This window comes from Cygnus atratus, chromosome 2 (genome assembly GCF_013377495.2).
Source record: "Cygnus atratus isolate AKBS03 ecotype Queensland, Australia chromosome 2, CAtr_DNAZoo_HiC_assembly, whole genome shotgun sequence".
Classification (NCBI taxonomy): Eukaryota; Metazoa; Chordata; class Aves; order Anseriformes; family Anatidae; genus Cygnus; species Cygnus atratus.
The window spans coordinates 95,952,041-95,966,165 of NC_066363.1; the positions used below are offsets into that span (position 1 = coordinate 95,952,041).

Genomic DNA, 14,125 nt, shown 5'->3' on the forward strand with positions numbered 1-14,125 from the left:
AAACCACAAGAGCACTTCTGCAGCTTTTACAGAGTTACATCAGAGTATTAGTCCACTATCTTCCCTAGGTCTTCTGTCTTTTATAGCTCTCAACAGATGCCTTTCAAATTCTGTTTTCATTAGAGAACATCCCATTTGAACGTTGCTACTCACATACAACAGAAATACAGTCTTCTCTATCAGTAACTTGAATAAAAAATATCATGCTTTTAATGAATTCAAATTAGATCTATTCAGATGTACTAAAAGAATACGTGAAGAGTTTTGAATATAGAATCGACAGACTGACTTATACGAAAGGAGGCTAAGCATAACTACAGTGAAAACTTAACCAACTGGTATCTATTTCTTTAGAAAAGAGCACTAAAATCACCTGCAGAAGCAAATTTATAAATGATTATAATGATTATAAACCACCATATTCGAAGCTATTTTATTTTTTAAATATGCTCATAAATGAAACATTTCCAAGACAATAAAACTATCTTTAGCAGTGCAGCTGATCACATTCTATTGTATTACTGTGAAAATTTCACTGTTCCAACAGAATTCTATGCCAGGTGACTACTTACTTTATTATATATACAATCACTTGTAGCAATTGACACACAAAACTTTTCTTAGAGTGCTGAATTCCTGCTAAATTCACTAAAGAATACTTCTGCACCAAGAAAGGTCTCTCCTCTCCCAGATTCTACCAAGACCATGATGACCATACTCTTTCCCAGGTCAGTAAAATGGAGGGAAAATTCTCTTGAAACAGCAATGCCTGGCACCAAGGCCGAGAGCAAATACACAATCAGTATCTCTCACTTGCCAATAGCCAGGTTGTATAAAGAATCTGTGCACTAAATGCTCCCATTGAAATGTAAATCATTATCTTTTTTATTCAAAATAATGTTACATTTTTTCTCCTCAACCATAGTGATCCCTCAGAAAAATGAAACAAATAATATGACATACCTTAAGAGGAAGGACTTCTTTATTAATACCATAGAAGTAAGCCATTGCTTGTGTCCATGAGCAAAGACCTGCTACATTTCCACACACTTTTTTAGCAGTCTCCAGATTATAATCCTCCATATCCAAATAAGGCTCTAAAAGCTCCACAGTTTCTCCTGTAATTGAGTCCTAGTCAATGGAAAGGAAGAATTATTTTTAAATGCATTTTAGAATAAAGTCTGCTTCACAGAAACATTTTTATTTTTAAAAACATGATGCCACCACTTCTTACAGAAGAACAAAACATTTTTCATGAACAAAACACAGCTGTTGCCTTTTGCTTTCATAAAGGCCAGATTAGTTTGTATAGGGTTTTTTTGTGTGTGTGTGAACTGTAGTAAAAAATAGCTCCAACTTCCAGGTTGACTACAGTTTACATTTAATATCCATATCTGACCCACAAGATTTGCAGACATTACTCACACTGGCTGCTCCATGACAACTTAAACTAAGTTATTCCCACTAGAGCTCTGTACCTTCTTTCCTCTCCCCCTCAACATCAAGATATGTTCTTGCCACATCTTTAAGGCCATCACCAGTGCCCAGTGAACTAGATTGGAAGCTAATATGACAGGAATCCAAGCCAGCAAACCAGGGATCAGTTTTCTTCTAGGTTATTTCCCTAAACCAGCTCACCGTGGCATTAGACATCATCAGCATGAACACAACTGAGGTAGTCCAACATGAAGCTTGGGGAAGGGAAAAGGTGAAACTCTAAGGCACTGACTTCACTTCATTTAAACTACCCATTTCCTTAACTGTAACTGTCACTTCTTTCAGCTGTTCACTTATTTATTCTAATCTCAGATTCTTTTCTCCCACCACAATCTGTTGAAAATACGAAAAGCCAGATTTTTTATGATGGTGGTTAATTTATAATTACACAAGTATCAGAAGAAAATGGAATTCATCTCCTTAAGCAATGTAGAGAGTAGAAGAGCTTATACAGAGCAACAATGGTTGCTTAACAACAGAAGCATTAAGAATCTTCCTTTTATAGGCAATGTTTTAACATGCTTTTTTAATAAAAATCATCCCCCATTCATAGTGTTGAGCAATGTTTTGCTCTTTTCCTGGAGATATGTATCAGAAAGGACAGGCTTGTGTTTGTCTACTAGCTACTATAATAATAACTAGCTACTATAATAATAAAGAAGACATTCATTACATTACTCTTAAAATCACATATGGCAATGCTTTCACTGTGAGTATTTTTATTCTCCTATTCAAAATTACCATTTAGCAAGCTGACAAGGGTGAAGCAAAGACCAATCAGAAGTGGCCTAAATTTCTGTTCAAGAGTTTGAAAAATGTCATGCTTTTCCTTTTCAGTAATGAATTTTAAACCCAAGGAGTTATTTCATCCACTGATCTTCCTTGCATAAAAAATAATAATTAGGAAATAGCAGAAGTCTCACCAAAAAAAGCAAGCAGTGTAATCTGCTCAGAACTCCAGACTCGATAGCCCTCCTTCTCATATACACTCAATCTTAGAAACAAGAAATGAGGCAGGAGGGCTGTATGCAAAGTACCTCATCAGAGACAGAATAGTCTGGTGTTCCTCGCCACATTCATCAATATCACTTCCTGCAAGAACTCAGCCCCAGGAGACTGTTCAAACTCTTCTGAGTAAAGTTTAGTGTGTTGCAAACTACTAGCAGGAACACATACAGTATAAATAAGTGCCAAAACTGGAAACCTCCTGAAGGAGTAAGCTTGAGTAAGGAGTGTGTAATTAGTCCCCATTATCTTTAAACTAATTTCCTCCATGTACTTGGTGAAGATACCACTCAGAAAAGTGGCCATATTGACAGCCCCAGGCAGACACTGTCTACAGAGGCAGTGCAAGTTTCCTCATGCTGCCTTGCCAATATGGCTCACAGGGAGAAACAGCTCCTGGGGATAGCGAGAATCATGGTTGCAAGCCTCATCTGCACAACAAAAACACCCCAGTAGCTTAGAAAAGACACCAGCAAAATGCACAGCTGAAGCTCATTCACGAAACAGTGCACGAATTAATAGAGTTTTCCTCAATGTTGCAGAAACCAGAGGTTTTGCCAAAAACCTGCTCAGTTTTCTGGATTTTAGAGTTGGGCCGTGATTTTGCCATCCCATAGCCCAGCCTTGGTCTTTTTTCTGGACTAGCTATAAACGACATCTTTCTTCTCCTCCCTGAAGAGAAATTCACCTTGCACCACAGTCCACTGAATCTTAATGTAAATGGGGCAGGTTTCTGTCCCAACAGAAGTAAAAATCTGTATTTTTCTTACAGTTGATCGTTCTGCATTCTACTAAAATAGCCCCAAAAGTTCCCAGATATCTCAGTATTTTTCCTAACAGGATTTTCATTCTCTTCCATATTTCTTCCTAGCTCCTCATCGAACAATTCTGAAGATGGCATGCAAGCAGGTCTAGTAGCAGTGAAGATGGTGAGACAACTGAAAAAACAACAGTGAGTTCTTTTTAGGAAAATTCCTACTGAAGAGCAAGAAAACTGCCTGAATAAAGATACGATTGAGCTCAGGATTAGATGCAGTGTTTGGGATGTTTGTGTTTGCCATTGAAACTGTGTGACCCAGGAAAAAGATTACGGAAATAAGGAACCATGAAAATGAAGAAGAATACAGTCACACAGTTATCTGCAACTGTAGGTACATAATACCTAATGTGTTTCAGACTACCTGTTTCAGTTCCTGTAGATGATAGAGCACATATAATATGAGGACACTTTCACATGATCTCTAAAGATTGTTATAGGAGTAATAATGCTACTAACATCTTCTTACCTTCTGAAAACTAAGCAACATGCTAAGAAATCCTGAATTATTCATTAGCTTCAGAGCCTCAGTCCATGATGGCTTCACACCTGGGCGCTCTTGATCAGGGGTTACTGTGTCTATTTTTCTTTGGAATAAAAGTAGCACACAATCCATAATTCGCATTATCAAGTGAGGAGGTTTACCCAGTTTGCGAACAGTCGCAATGTCAGAAGGTTTTATTGTCTGAAAAATTAGGGAACAAAATAATAATTTATTTAAGCCATCACGTGACGGTAGAGAAAGATGTTTGGAGGGACTACATATTTAATACAACTGCTGCAGTTTTGCAGGTCCCCCAGAAGCAGTACTGCAGAAAGCTAGCACCACTAAATGACCCACTTTATTACCTGATAGTAGAGGAGATACTGCTCATCATACCTCTCCACTGCCTCAGTTTTTAGGCTTTTTCTACAAGGATTAGCAGGTCACTGCTAGTCCTTTCACTTTATTTTAGTTTTTCAAATCAGAAGCACAAACCACAATATTCCACGAACAGAAATAGCTAACTAAATGTACATTCAAAATATTCAATTCTGACCTGCAGGGCTGCCTCTGCTTCTTCCAATGCAGGTCTTGCAGCTTCAAGTTTCTCTTCTGCTGCTGCTTTATCAATGGCAATGTCATCCACAATGGCCTGAGCTTTGTCTTTTACCTTTTGCACTTGCATTTTCACCTTTTCGGCAGCTTGGGCTTTCATTGTTACTTCCAATAAAACTTCATCAGCTTTTCTTGAAGCCACAGCCAAATCTTTCTCCTTCATCACCAGCTCTTTGGAGAGCTGATTTACTGAAATTTCAGCTTCCATCAGTTTTGCAAGACCTGTGTAGAATAAACTCTATTTTAGTAATATGAAAACATGAGAGAGAAACCTCAGTGATCTAGATACTTAAAATACGTCACTCAGATTCATATTTAGGAACCCCAGTGAGTGATCCCATTTGTTGAACACCAAAATTAAGCAGGGATAATTTTTATTCACTATTTAAAACAATTTGTTTTTCATTTTATGGGTAAAAGTCTTCAGTATCTGTTACTTGATCATTTGTTTAAATTCAGGAGGAAATTCTTCACTCAGAGAGTGGTGAGGCACTGGAATAGATTGCTCAGAGAAGTTACGGATGCCACACATCCACAACTTGAAAGTGAGCTCACAATTTAAACCCATAAGCTAACTCTCTATGTATGTAAGATTCTACACTTTTACATTCTTTTATTCAAACTCTTCTCAACTGAAAAAAAAATATTTACAGTACCTGTTCTCATACGTTCAGACAAACTTCCAACATTGGCAAATTTATCTTCATAAATAGTTTTGTAGCCTCCAATGAAGGACAGGTAAGATTTTGGAGTCACAAATGTTCGGCGCCTGTATCGTTCAAAGTATTCAACACATTTTTCAGCTACAACATCTTGAAATGTTCCCATGGTGTTAACAACACTTTGTTTCACTTCATCTGTGCACTCGATGTGGTAGGAAACTAAAAAATGCTGTGCAACTGCTACAAGAGCATCTTTAGGCCAGCACTGGAACCAGTCCATGGTACAGCCTGAAATCAGACCTGGAAATTTGAGTGCACGAGTTCTGAATTTTTCCCCAACAGGAGAAAAGCAAAGAACCACATGTAAGTTATTTCGAACTCGAGTAAGAAAGTAATCATAAAGATTTTCACCAGTGGGAGTACGCTTTGGGTATTCCTTCTTCATTGCTGGTATCAAGTCTTGCGTGATTTCACCTATTTCATCTCGTGCAAAAAGATTCGAGACTTCGCCTGAAGCCAAAACATTGTTCATGTACTCAAGAAAAGATTCATCTCTGATTTCGTTGTCTGTGAATATAAAGACAATGCCCTTTCCTTTTTGCCCAGCAGTGCGGTACAAGATTTTCAGATCATCCATGAGGTTACTGGTGGCATATGTTCTGAGGTAGAAAAGGATTAAAGAAAGAACAAAAATGAAAGATTATTCTAGGAAATATCTATCATCTGGCTCAGTTTACTTAGGCAAGATAAAAGTCTACATATGATATTAATACTGTATCTCCTGCTTTCATTTTTCAGGTTTCTTTCTTAAATATTTTCCCAAAGTAAATGATCAGTTCCATAAATCATGGGAGACGAGCCGAAATCAACAGAATAAGATGCTGGGAAAAAAAAGATGGTAAGAGTAATACTATGTTTAATGTATGCATGATATTGCTTTGCATCTCTACAATTTGTAGACTGAAGCTCTTTATTAGAACTGAAGGTTAGTGTGGCTGGATTAAGTTGTCAAGTATGCTCTGCTGCCTGTAGCCATTACATAAATACAGCTGTATTATCTTTTGAAGATATTCAGATCAAGTTAAATGAAGTCACTAAGAGACAAGAATAACCACCACTGAAGTTTTTACTGTGCTATTTGGTTTAACTGAAATCAAAGGATATGTTTGAACATTATCACTTGAGCTGATAAACTCCACTGTGAATGGAAACCATGACTGGTTCATTCATTATGCCTCTTGTAGCTGGCGCATACATATATGTATGATTCTGATAAAAGTCCATGCAAATTCAGCTACAGTTTTCAGATTATGCAGTATCAGATGAAGCAAAGTCAGGCTACTAAAATGGCAGATCTTGTCCATTGTGTACTTAGACTATTACATTGCTGAATTTAGGAAGCTGTTTTTTTTGAAAAGTTTCTTATTTCCAAGAGTCTCTTCAAAGCCACGAGTAATACTTGCAATACATACAACCCATTACTCAGTGTTAGAAAACAACACTGTTTTGAAATTAAATATGCCATACAGAAAGTCTCCCAGCACTCTTGCAGCTCCATCTTAACACTGATCTATAAATAGCCCTAATGCAAGCACTGCAGAACTTGTACAACAATCTAACTGTTCAGTTTGCAAGTGTCAGCTACGGTTATTACAGTGATTTGTGGTATTCTGATAAGAACATGAATTTCTCCACTGAGTCAGAATAGCAGCCCATCTAGCTCAATACTCGTAACGCTGGCAACGAGAAATGCTACTTGGAGAGAATACGAGCCAGCATCCACTCTTCGCTGCCCGTTCCTTTCCTCCCCTCCCCACTCCATATTTACAGCCATTGTATTAGCAACATTAGGAATGTCCCATCTTGTCCTTTCAGTATCCATTTTTAAACCTGCTTCCTCCACAGCCTCCTGTGGCAAGTTACAAAAGATGACTATTTACTTTGTAAATACATGCTTTCAGCTACTTGCTTTTAGCCCACCTCTAGATAGCTTCAGCAAATGAACCTTTTCTAACCTATTCTGTGACTCTAGGCTTTTTTTCTTTCCCTCCTTTATTTTGTTCTTTCCTCCTGCCTCTGGGACACAGAAAGAGGCCTTGATATGTCTTTCTTTCTCTTTCCCCTCAGCAGAAACCTCATAAAAATGTTCAAAGACCTGATACATCTCTCTCAGGAAGATTTTTCAGTGTGTAGAGTAGATTTCAGAGTCAAAACACACTGACAACCCTGTAAACCCTATGCCAAAAGATAAACAGGTGGAAGGCAGTAGTTACTCCCAGTCACTTCAGAAAGGTTTAAATGAACACCTTCCAGACAATTAAGTGACAATGCTGACAAAGCACTGCAGAGATCTCTTACAGTGCTCTTGTCAGGAATGACAGGGGCTGTTTCAAAACAACATGCAGAGAATAAAGACAGAAAACAAGCAAACTCTATTATACAGGGTTCTAATTAAGAATAAATAAATAAATAAATAAATAAATAAGTGCCCCTCTTTCTTCCCCAGTTTCTACAAATTACTAAATTCCAGTACTACCCACTATTAAGCTGTTGGTAATGCTTGTGATCATACTTTCTGGGAACATAAGCATCTACAGTGAAAGTCACTATTTCCCCCAGTCATCAGTATTTGGTCACCACAGTCAATACACCAGTATATTATTTCCGTGTTATCTTTAGTGCGAAATGGGAAAACTTAAACAGAGGAAGAAAGCATCTCAGAAAGAGCAGTCAGGCATTGGAACGGGTTGCCCAGGGAAGTGGTGGAGTCACCGTCCCTGGGGGTGTTCAAGGAAAAGTTGGACCTGGTGCTTAGGAACATTGTTTAGGTGCTTAGGGACATTGGTAGTAGGGTGATGGTTGGACCAGATGATCTTGAAGGTCTCTTCCAACCTTAATGATTCTGTGATTCTATGATAATTTAGTGGGACTTCGCAAGGATCCATTGCAGACTCAAATGCTGAAGAAAAGAAAGACTTCTTGTCAATGGTACAAAGGTAGAAAAATAAAGACCCAGGATCTGTCATCTACAGATTGGGCATTTGCATAGGTGCTTTTGGTTGAAAATGTAGTTTACAAGGAGGGATCAAATGTTTGACAGGTTTGCATTGCTTTAAGTTGGTTGTTTGCAGTTCATTTCTATAGCAAATGTCTATATACACTGCATTGTGTTACCTTGTTAAAGTAATCTGAAAGCTCTCGTATCCAGCAATATATGACGCTAGTCTGGTCAGACTCTGTTTTCCAGATCCACCCACACCCACCAACAATGCATTTCCTTGTGGAGTACGAATAATCCGTGATATTTTAATTAAGTGGGTGATTGCATCCTGTGTATTGAGAGAAAAAAAGTGATGAACAGCCATAAAAATAATATTCATCTAGGAAACATCACTGAGCAACTGCTTTTCAACAGCTAGAGGCCTTCCCTGGAGCCTATGCCAAAGACTCACTCTTATACTCATCAAAATCAACAAGAGATTTCCCCTTGACTTCAGTGACCAGCAGACCTAGCCCAAGAGAAATGTCCCTGTATCAAACTCATGTGACACAATGTCCTATGCAGTATCTGTACTAAGCAGAGCTGAGTGCATGCCTCTTTAGCGGACTGAAGGAAAACTAGAAAGGAAGAGGATTAACACCATCCTCCAACCTTTTAGCTGAGCTATTTATAGTCTCTCCAAGTAGGTTGCCAAAAGTACAATACAAGTACACTACAGAAATTTCTTATTCAACTGTTGTATTTATCTTAGCGAACTAAGTCTAAAGATGAAAAAAAAAGAAGCATGCATCAAGAGACCTTTGAGGAGGTAACTTCTAGAGATGCCAGATGACATTCACAATGTGCACTGTAGAAACAAATGAGTTATGTTTTGGATTATGCAAGGCAGGAGAAAGAAAAGATGGAGAACTGCAAAGAGATGGAATAATTCATGGGAGCGAGGGCAGTTGGGAGACAGAAGCATGGCTTTATAAATCTTATTTGTAAGCATCACTGGAAACAGGGCTCACAATTCTGAGCTATCTCCAAATATAATCTGATGGAAAAAATATAAGAGCCATACATCAGTAAGGGCTAAAGACCAGGTGGGTTTTGTATCAATGTAATTAGAGGCACTAATACCTTGAAAAATACTAAATCCATCTTTGATCCTCTGATGGTCTCATTGTACTGTTGCATGAACATTTGCAGTCTTTCAGCCAAATAATCCAAAGATGGGATAGGCTCATAAATTTTAGGAGCCTTCAAATCTATATCATCAGGTTCATCTCCAGTAGCTTCAGGGGCATCACGCAAAAAATCCGCGAAGTATAATTCTGTGGATCCATCTTCAAATAGATTTTGGCCGTGTTCTGCAGCAGCAATCTACAACAATACATTAAGGATTGCTTTAGTTATAAAACATTTCACTGACCACTTTCTGTGGCAAATACTTTAACATTATTTGCCTACCTTTTTCATCATATCTTCAAACCAGTCTTTATCACTTTGGCTGGTGAACCTGTCTGCAATAACACGTCTGCATTCGTGCTGGAACAAAGCTACCAAAACACTGATGCTCCGGCAGACTTCAGAAGTAACTGTAAGTATTCCTTGCCAAATACGACTGAGGTCTCGTAAATTAAAGATGTAATGAAATTTAGCTGGAGTTGGTAACATCTACAAAAGAATGTCATAATCTATATTGAAATAAGCACTAAATATTTGCTATCTAGACTTAAGTGAATACTGCATATTTTCAACATCAATACCACATTAAAGCAGAAATGCATGCTTGTCATTTAAAAAGCAAAGTTAAAAATGAAGAAATGACAGTAGCAATGACGATGTCTTTAATTTCACAATTAACATCCTTCTCATAGTGAGGGGCCCAAACTGAACACAGTACTCAAGGTGCAGCCTCACCAGTGTCATGCACAAGGGGACAATCGCTTCCCTAGTCCTGCTGGCCACACTGCTTCTGATGCAGGCCAGGATGCCATTGGCACACTGCTGGCTTGCGTTCAGCCAGCTGTTGACCAGCACCCCCTTATCCTTTTCTGTCAGGCTACTTTCCAGGCACTCTTCCCACTCTCTGCATGGGGTTGTTATGACCAATCCGCAGGACCTGGCATTTGGCCTTGTTGAATATCATGCAGCTGGACTCGCCCCATCCATCTGGCCCATCCAGATCCCTCTGCAAGACATTCCTACCCTCAGGCAGATCAACGGTCCTGCCTGGCTTGGTATTGTCCACAAACTTACTGAGGGTGCATTTGATCCCCTCATCCAGATCACTGATAAAATTGTTAAACAAAACTGTCCCCAGTACTGAATCCTGGGGATTGCCACCAGTGACTGGCCACCAACTGGATTGAACTCCATTCACTGTGACTCTTTCCGAGCCTGGTCATCCAGCCAGTTCTTCACCTAGCAAGCTGTACACCTGCCCAAGCCATGAGCAGCCAGTTTCTTCAGGAGAATACTGTGGGAAACAGTGTCAAATGCTAGTAAAATCCTGCTAAACAACATCCACAGCCTTTCCCTCATACATGAAGTGGGTCATCTTGTCGTAGAAGGAGACTGGGTTAGTCAAGCAGGATCTGCCTTTCATAAACCTATGCTGGCTGCTTCTGATCACTTAATTGTCCCATATGTGCCATGTGATGACTTTCAAGATAATCTGCTCCATAACCTTCCATGGCACCAAGGTCAGACTGACAAGCTTGTAATTCCCTGGATCCTTCTTCCTGCCCTTCCTGTAGATTGGAGTCACATTCCCTAATCTCCGGTCAACTGGGACCTCACTGGATAGCCAGAAATGCTACGAAATTATTGAAACTGGCTTGGTAATCTTTCATGTCTTTAAATTTTCTCATAATCCCAAAAATCTTTATAGAAGAATCCTACCCAGCTTTTAATTTATGGTTCCTTATGCCCTTGACGTTTTCTCAACCAGAAGACCTCTAAATGTTATCATCAGCTATGCTTGTTATATTATACTTACATGATGCATTTCTTACATTAACTATAGAAGACACTGTGTATGATTACGTGTTTAGTCAACTAACTAGGTACTTGTAGCAAAAAAATCAGGATGGAAGCATTAGACAGAAGTTATACCTACAGGTCACAGCTTCACAATATGAAGTATGAACATACACGACAGTACAAAAGGCCTGGGTCTTGCTGTTTTGTCATGGTCTGATGTGTCAAAGACTTTGTAACAGATGTAACATTACCTTTGCTTTTGTTGTTTGCCAGACTTTCCGAGCTGTAGATACTAATGCTGAAGCCAGTTTACATATTTCTTCAGGGAAACCACGTTGTTCACAGAAATAGCCTTCAGCAACTGTTCGAAATATTTTATCAATAGATGAACTGGAAGGCAGCGTGCAGTTGTAGATGGTGAAATGGCGTTTCAGGCGCTGTGGGATGTCATTCCGACCTCCCCCAGGGTGAATCATAGCAGCTACAAACTGGATGTCAACCACATTTGTAAATTCACCTGGCTTCTCCAAATTGTAGAAACCTTTCTGTTCCATCAGCTGCCTTACAATCTCATTGGTGATCTAGTTTCCCACCCCCCCAAAAAAAAAGAAACAGCGCAGTTAAGTATTTCAGGATTCTCAACTTAATTAACTTAGATAGATAAATAAAAGAGGAAATATCCAGTATAAGAAATCAATAGACAGAAGGAAAGACATTTTCTCTTTCTCTTAATTTCACATATTCTGCTGGGCACTTCAGCAATTTATAAAGCCATGTAAAATGGTACCAAGAGTCCTGATGCAATGGCTTGGCTGCATGTAAGTTTTGGGTGCTAAGCAGTTGTGGACATGAGCCAGGCATTCAAATGGGCTTCCATAATATCAGTCTAAGAAAATTCAGCACTTTAAAGTTACACCCAGTCAGAATATTTATATTCAGACTGATACAGGCACATAGGTGAGTGACAAAGAATGGTTAGTTTAGCACAAAGCACAGTCACACATTCACTTGTAGAGAGGCAGCGACAGAACAGGATTACAGAGCTACACTAGAAGGAAGAATACGACTTTTTCTCAGCGGTATTTTTTTTTTAAACTTAAGTCAACCTTTCAGAGTACAGGTCTATAAAGTATTCATTTATGAATACCTCCAAGCAGCTCACTAGACTTGGATGTCAACTGTGGCATTAGATTTCACCTAATAATAACTGTACTTTAAAGCACAGAGTGGACAGAAGGAAAGAATCTCTGTTGGTGTCCTGGATTTGCATGCTTCCTTTCCCAGACAGGTTCTGAGTGCAGAGAGTTTGTAAATTCTGGAGACTCTGCATGTAACCAAAACAAAAAACTTAGAATCTACAATGCTTGCACCAAATGGCTTGATGCTGACCGTAATCTTTGGCGCTCACAGCTTACCACTCACAATAAACCTGGCTTGGGGAAATTACTTTTAGTAGCCATACTTGATCCAGTCCATGTTACGATAATTTTTCCTAAACTTTCTCATTTTTGTAACCCACAGGTCAACACTTCCAACAGCAATAATGGTCAGACCACCAATTCCCAAATGTCAATATCTTCCTTTTACCTGATCACCCCATTCATTAATCACAGGCATGTTGATGTCATCAATAAAGACAGTCATTTTCTTCCCTGCTGGAGGACCATAAGTGGTACCCATTCTTTTATCTACGTAACTTTCTATGCTCCTTTGGAACATATTTGGCAGAGTTGCAGAAGAAAAGTTCAGACGCTTGGTCAAGTGAACATCAGGATCATACTTGCTCGTGTAATCCTGTAAGATAAACCAATTTTAAGTAAAATGAACTGGCGACTCCAGATGAATTCAACTGACAGGAGACACGGATGTCCAGCTGCCCTGTAAAAATCAGACATCTACAAAATCTCAGTCTTGCTGTTAGCTTTAAAATGCCAAACAGCAGTTTTTTTAAAATAAATATACTGTCTCCCACATGAAACTCAAACTCTCAGTTAATGTTTTGTATAAAGTTCCTAAGCATTAAAATTCATAAGCTTTTAACAGACTTACTAAGTGTTACAACAAATAGACATACGACAACTCAGGATGCAAATAAACTTTGCATTAGTAAATGCTGGTTTTTTTTCTAAACTCAATCTATTAATGGTGATCTGTTACAGCAGTCTTCAAGGAATAAGTGAAAAAAAATCCTTTTTCAAATTTACACTATTTCCATACCTTACATCTAAAGCAATGCACGGGAACAGTAGTGTAAAATGAAAACCAGCTACTATTTATCTTCTCTTAATGAAGACAGGAATCCTTGGGTTTTATGAATGCATACAATTCCCACTGCCATTGCTTATGCCCTAAAACAACAGAGTTCCATTTTTCATATTTAATGTGCTTTTATAATGGAACAAAAAAGAAAAAGAAAAAAAAGTAACCCTGGAGTGACACCAAGACATACATATAAAGCAAAGGAAATGTTTTGTTTTGCAAGAATCCTGGGACATAAAATAGTACTAAAAATTCCAGATTTCCAACATTATTCCTTTTAAAGATTCCATTCTTCCACCATGATGACAAAGTTTAATATAATTAAAGTTCTTATCTTTATAACAGAGCTGACTAGAAATGCGTCGTACGTCAGAAAAATAAGCCCTTATCATTGCTGATTTAGCAGCCAAGGTCAACGCACCACAACCATGAATACAAAAACACTTAAAACACACATTTGTGTTTTATTAATTACAGCATTTCAGAGTCTTCACATGGCAATGGTAATATACCCCAGAACAAAAATGAGAAGTATCTTTGAAAAAGAAGAGTTTATTTAATGAGATTATTTCAGTTAGTTTGCTATCAGATTCTAGATGCAATTTTCAATTCTATAGCTTCGAGTTAAATTCAGGTGTTTTTTCAGCAATTCAAGAATTAAAAATACAGAGAGAGTCGTAAAAAAAAAGCTTTCTGGTTTAAGTTCTTTATTTTAATATATACTGATGCCTTACTCAACCCTTCAGATTACTACCTGAAGTGATCTACAATAAAACCTTTTTAGTTTTTCATGAAAGCAGATGCCTATACCTGGA

At 38.3% G+C, this 14,125-nt stretch overlaps 1 protein-coding gene across 1 annotated transcript in view; it reads right to left on the minus strand.

Annotated features, from left to right (window-relative positions):
* The window catches only part of LOC118249962 (dynein axonemal heavy chain 5-like), a 149,530-nt gene that overhangs the window by 59,670 nt on the left and 75,735 nt on the right, over positions 1 to 14,125 (minus strand). The window contains exons 51-59 of the mRNA XM_050708584.1: positions 12,639 to 12,845; positions 11,303 to 11,632; positions 9,534 to 9,740; positions 9,204 to 9,446; positions 8,255 to 8,409; positions 5,075 to 5,739; positions 4,360 to 4,640; positions 3,789 to 4,004; positions 964 to 1,131 (exon numbers count right to left, since the gene is read on the minus strand). Coding sequence (XP_050564541.1) covers positions 964 to 1,131; positions 3,789 to 4,004; positions 4,360 to 4,640; positions 5,075 to 5,739; positions 8,255 to 8,409; positions 9,204 to 9,446; positions 9,534 to 9,740; positions 11,303 to 11,632; positions 12,639 to 12,845 — 2,472 coding nt within the window. The remainder of the gene's footprint in view (positions 1 to 963; positions 1,132 to 3,788; positions 4,005 to 4,359; positions 4,641 to 5,074; positions 5,740 to 8,254; positions 8,410 to 9,203; positions 9,447 to 9,533; positions 9,741 to 11,302; positions 11,633 to 12,638; positions 12,846 to 14,125) is intronic.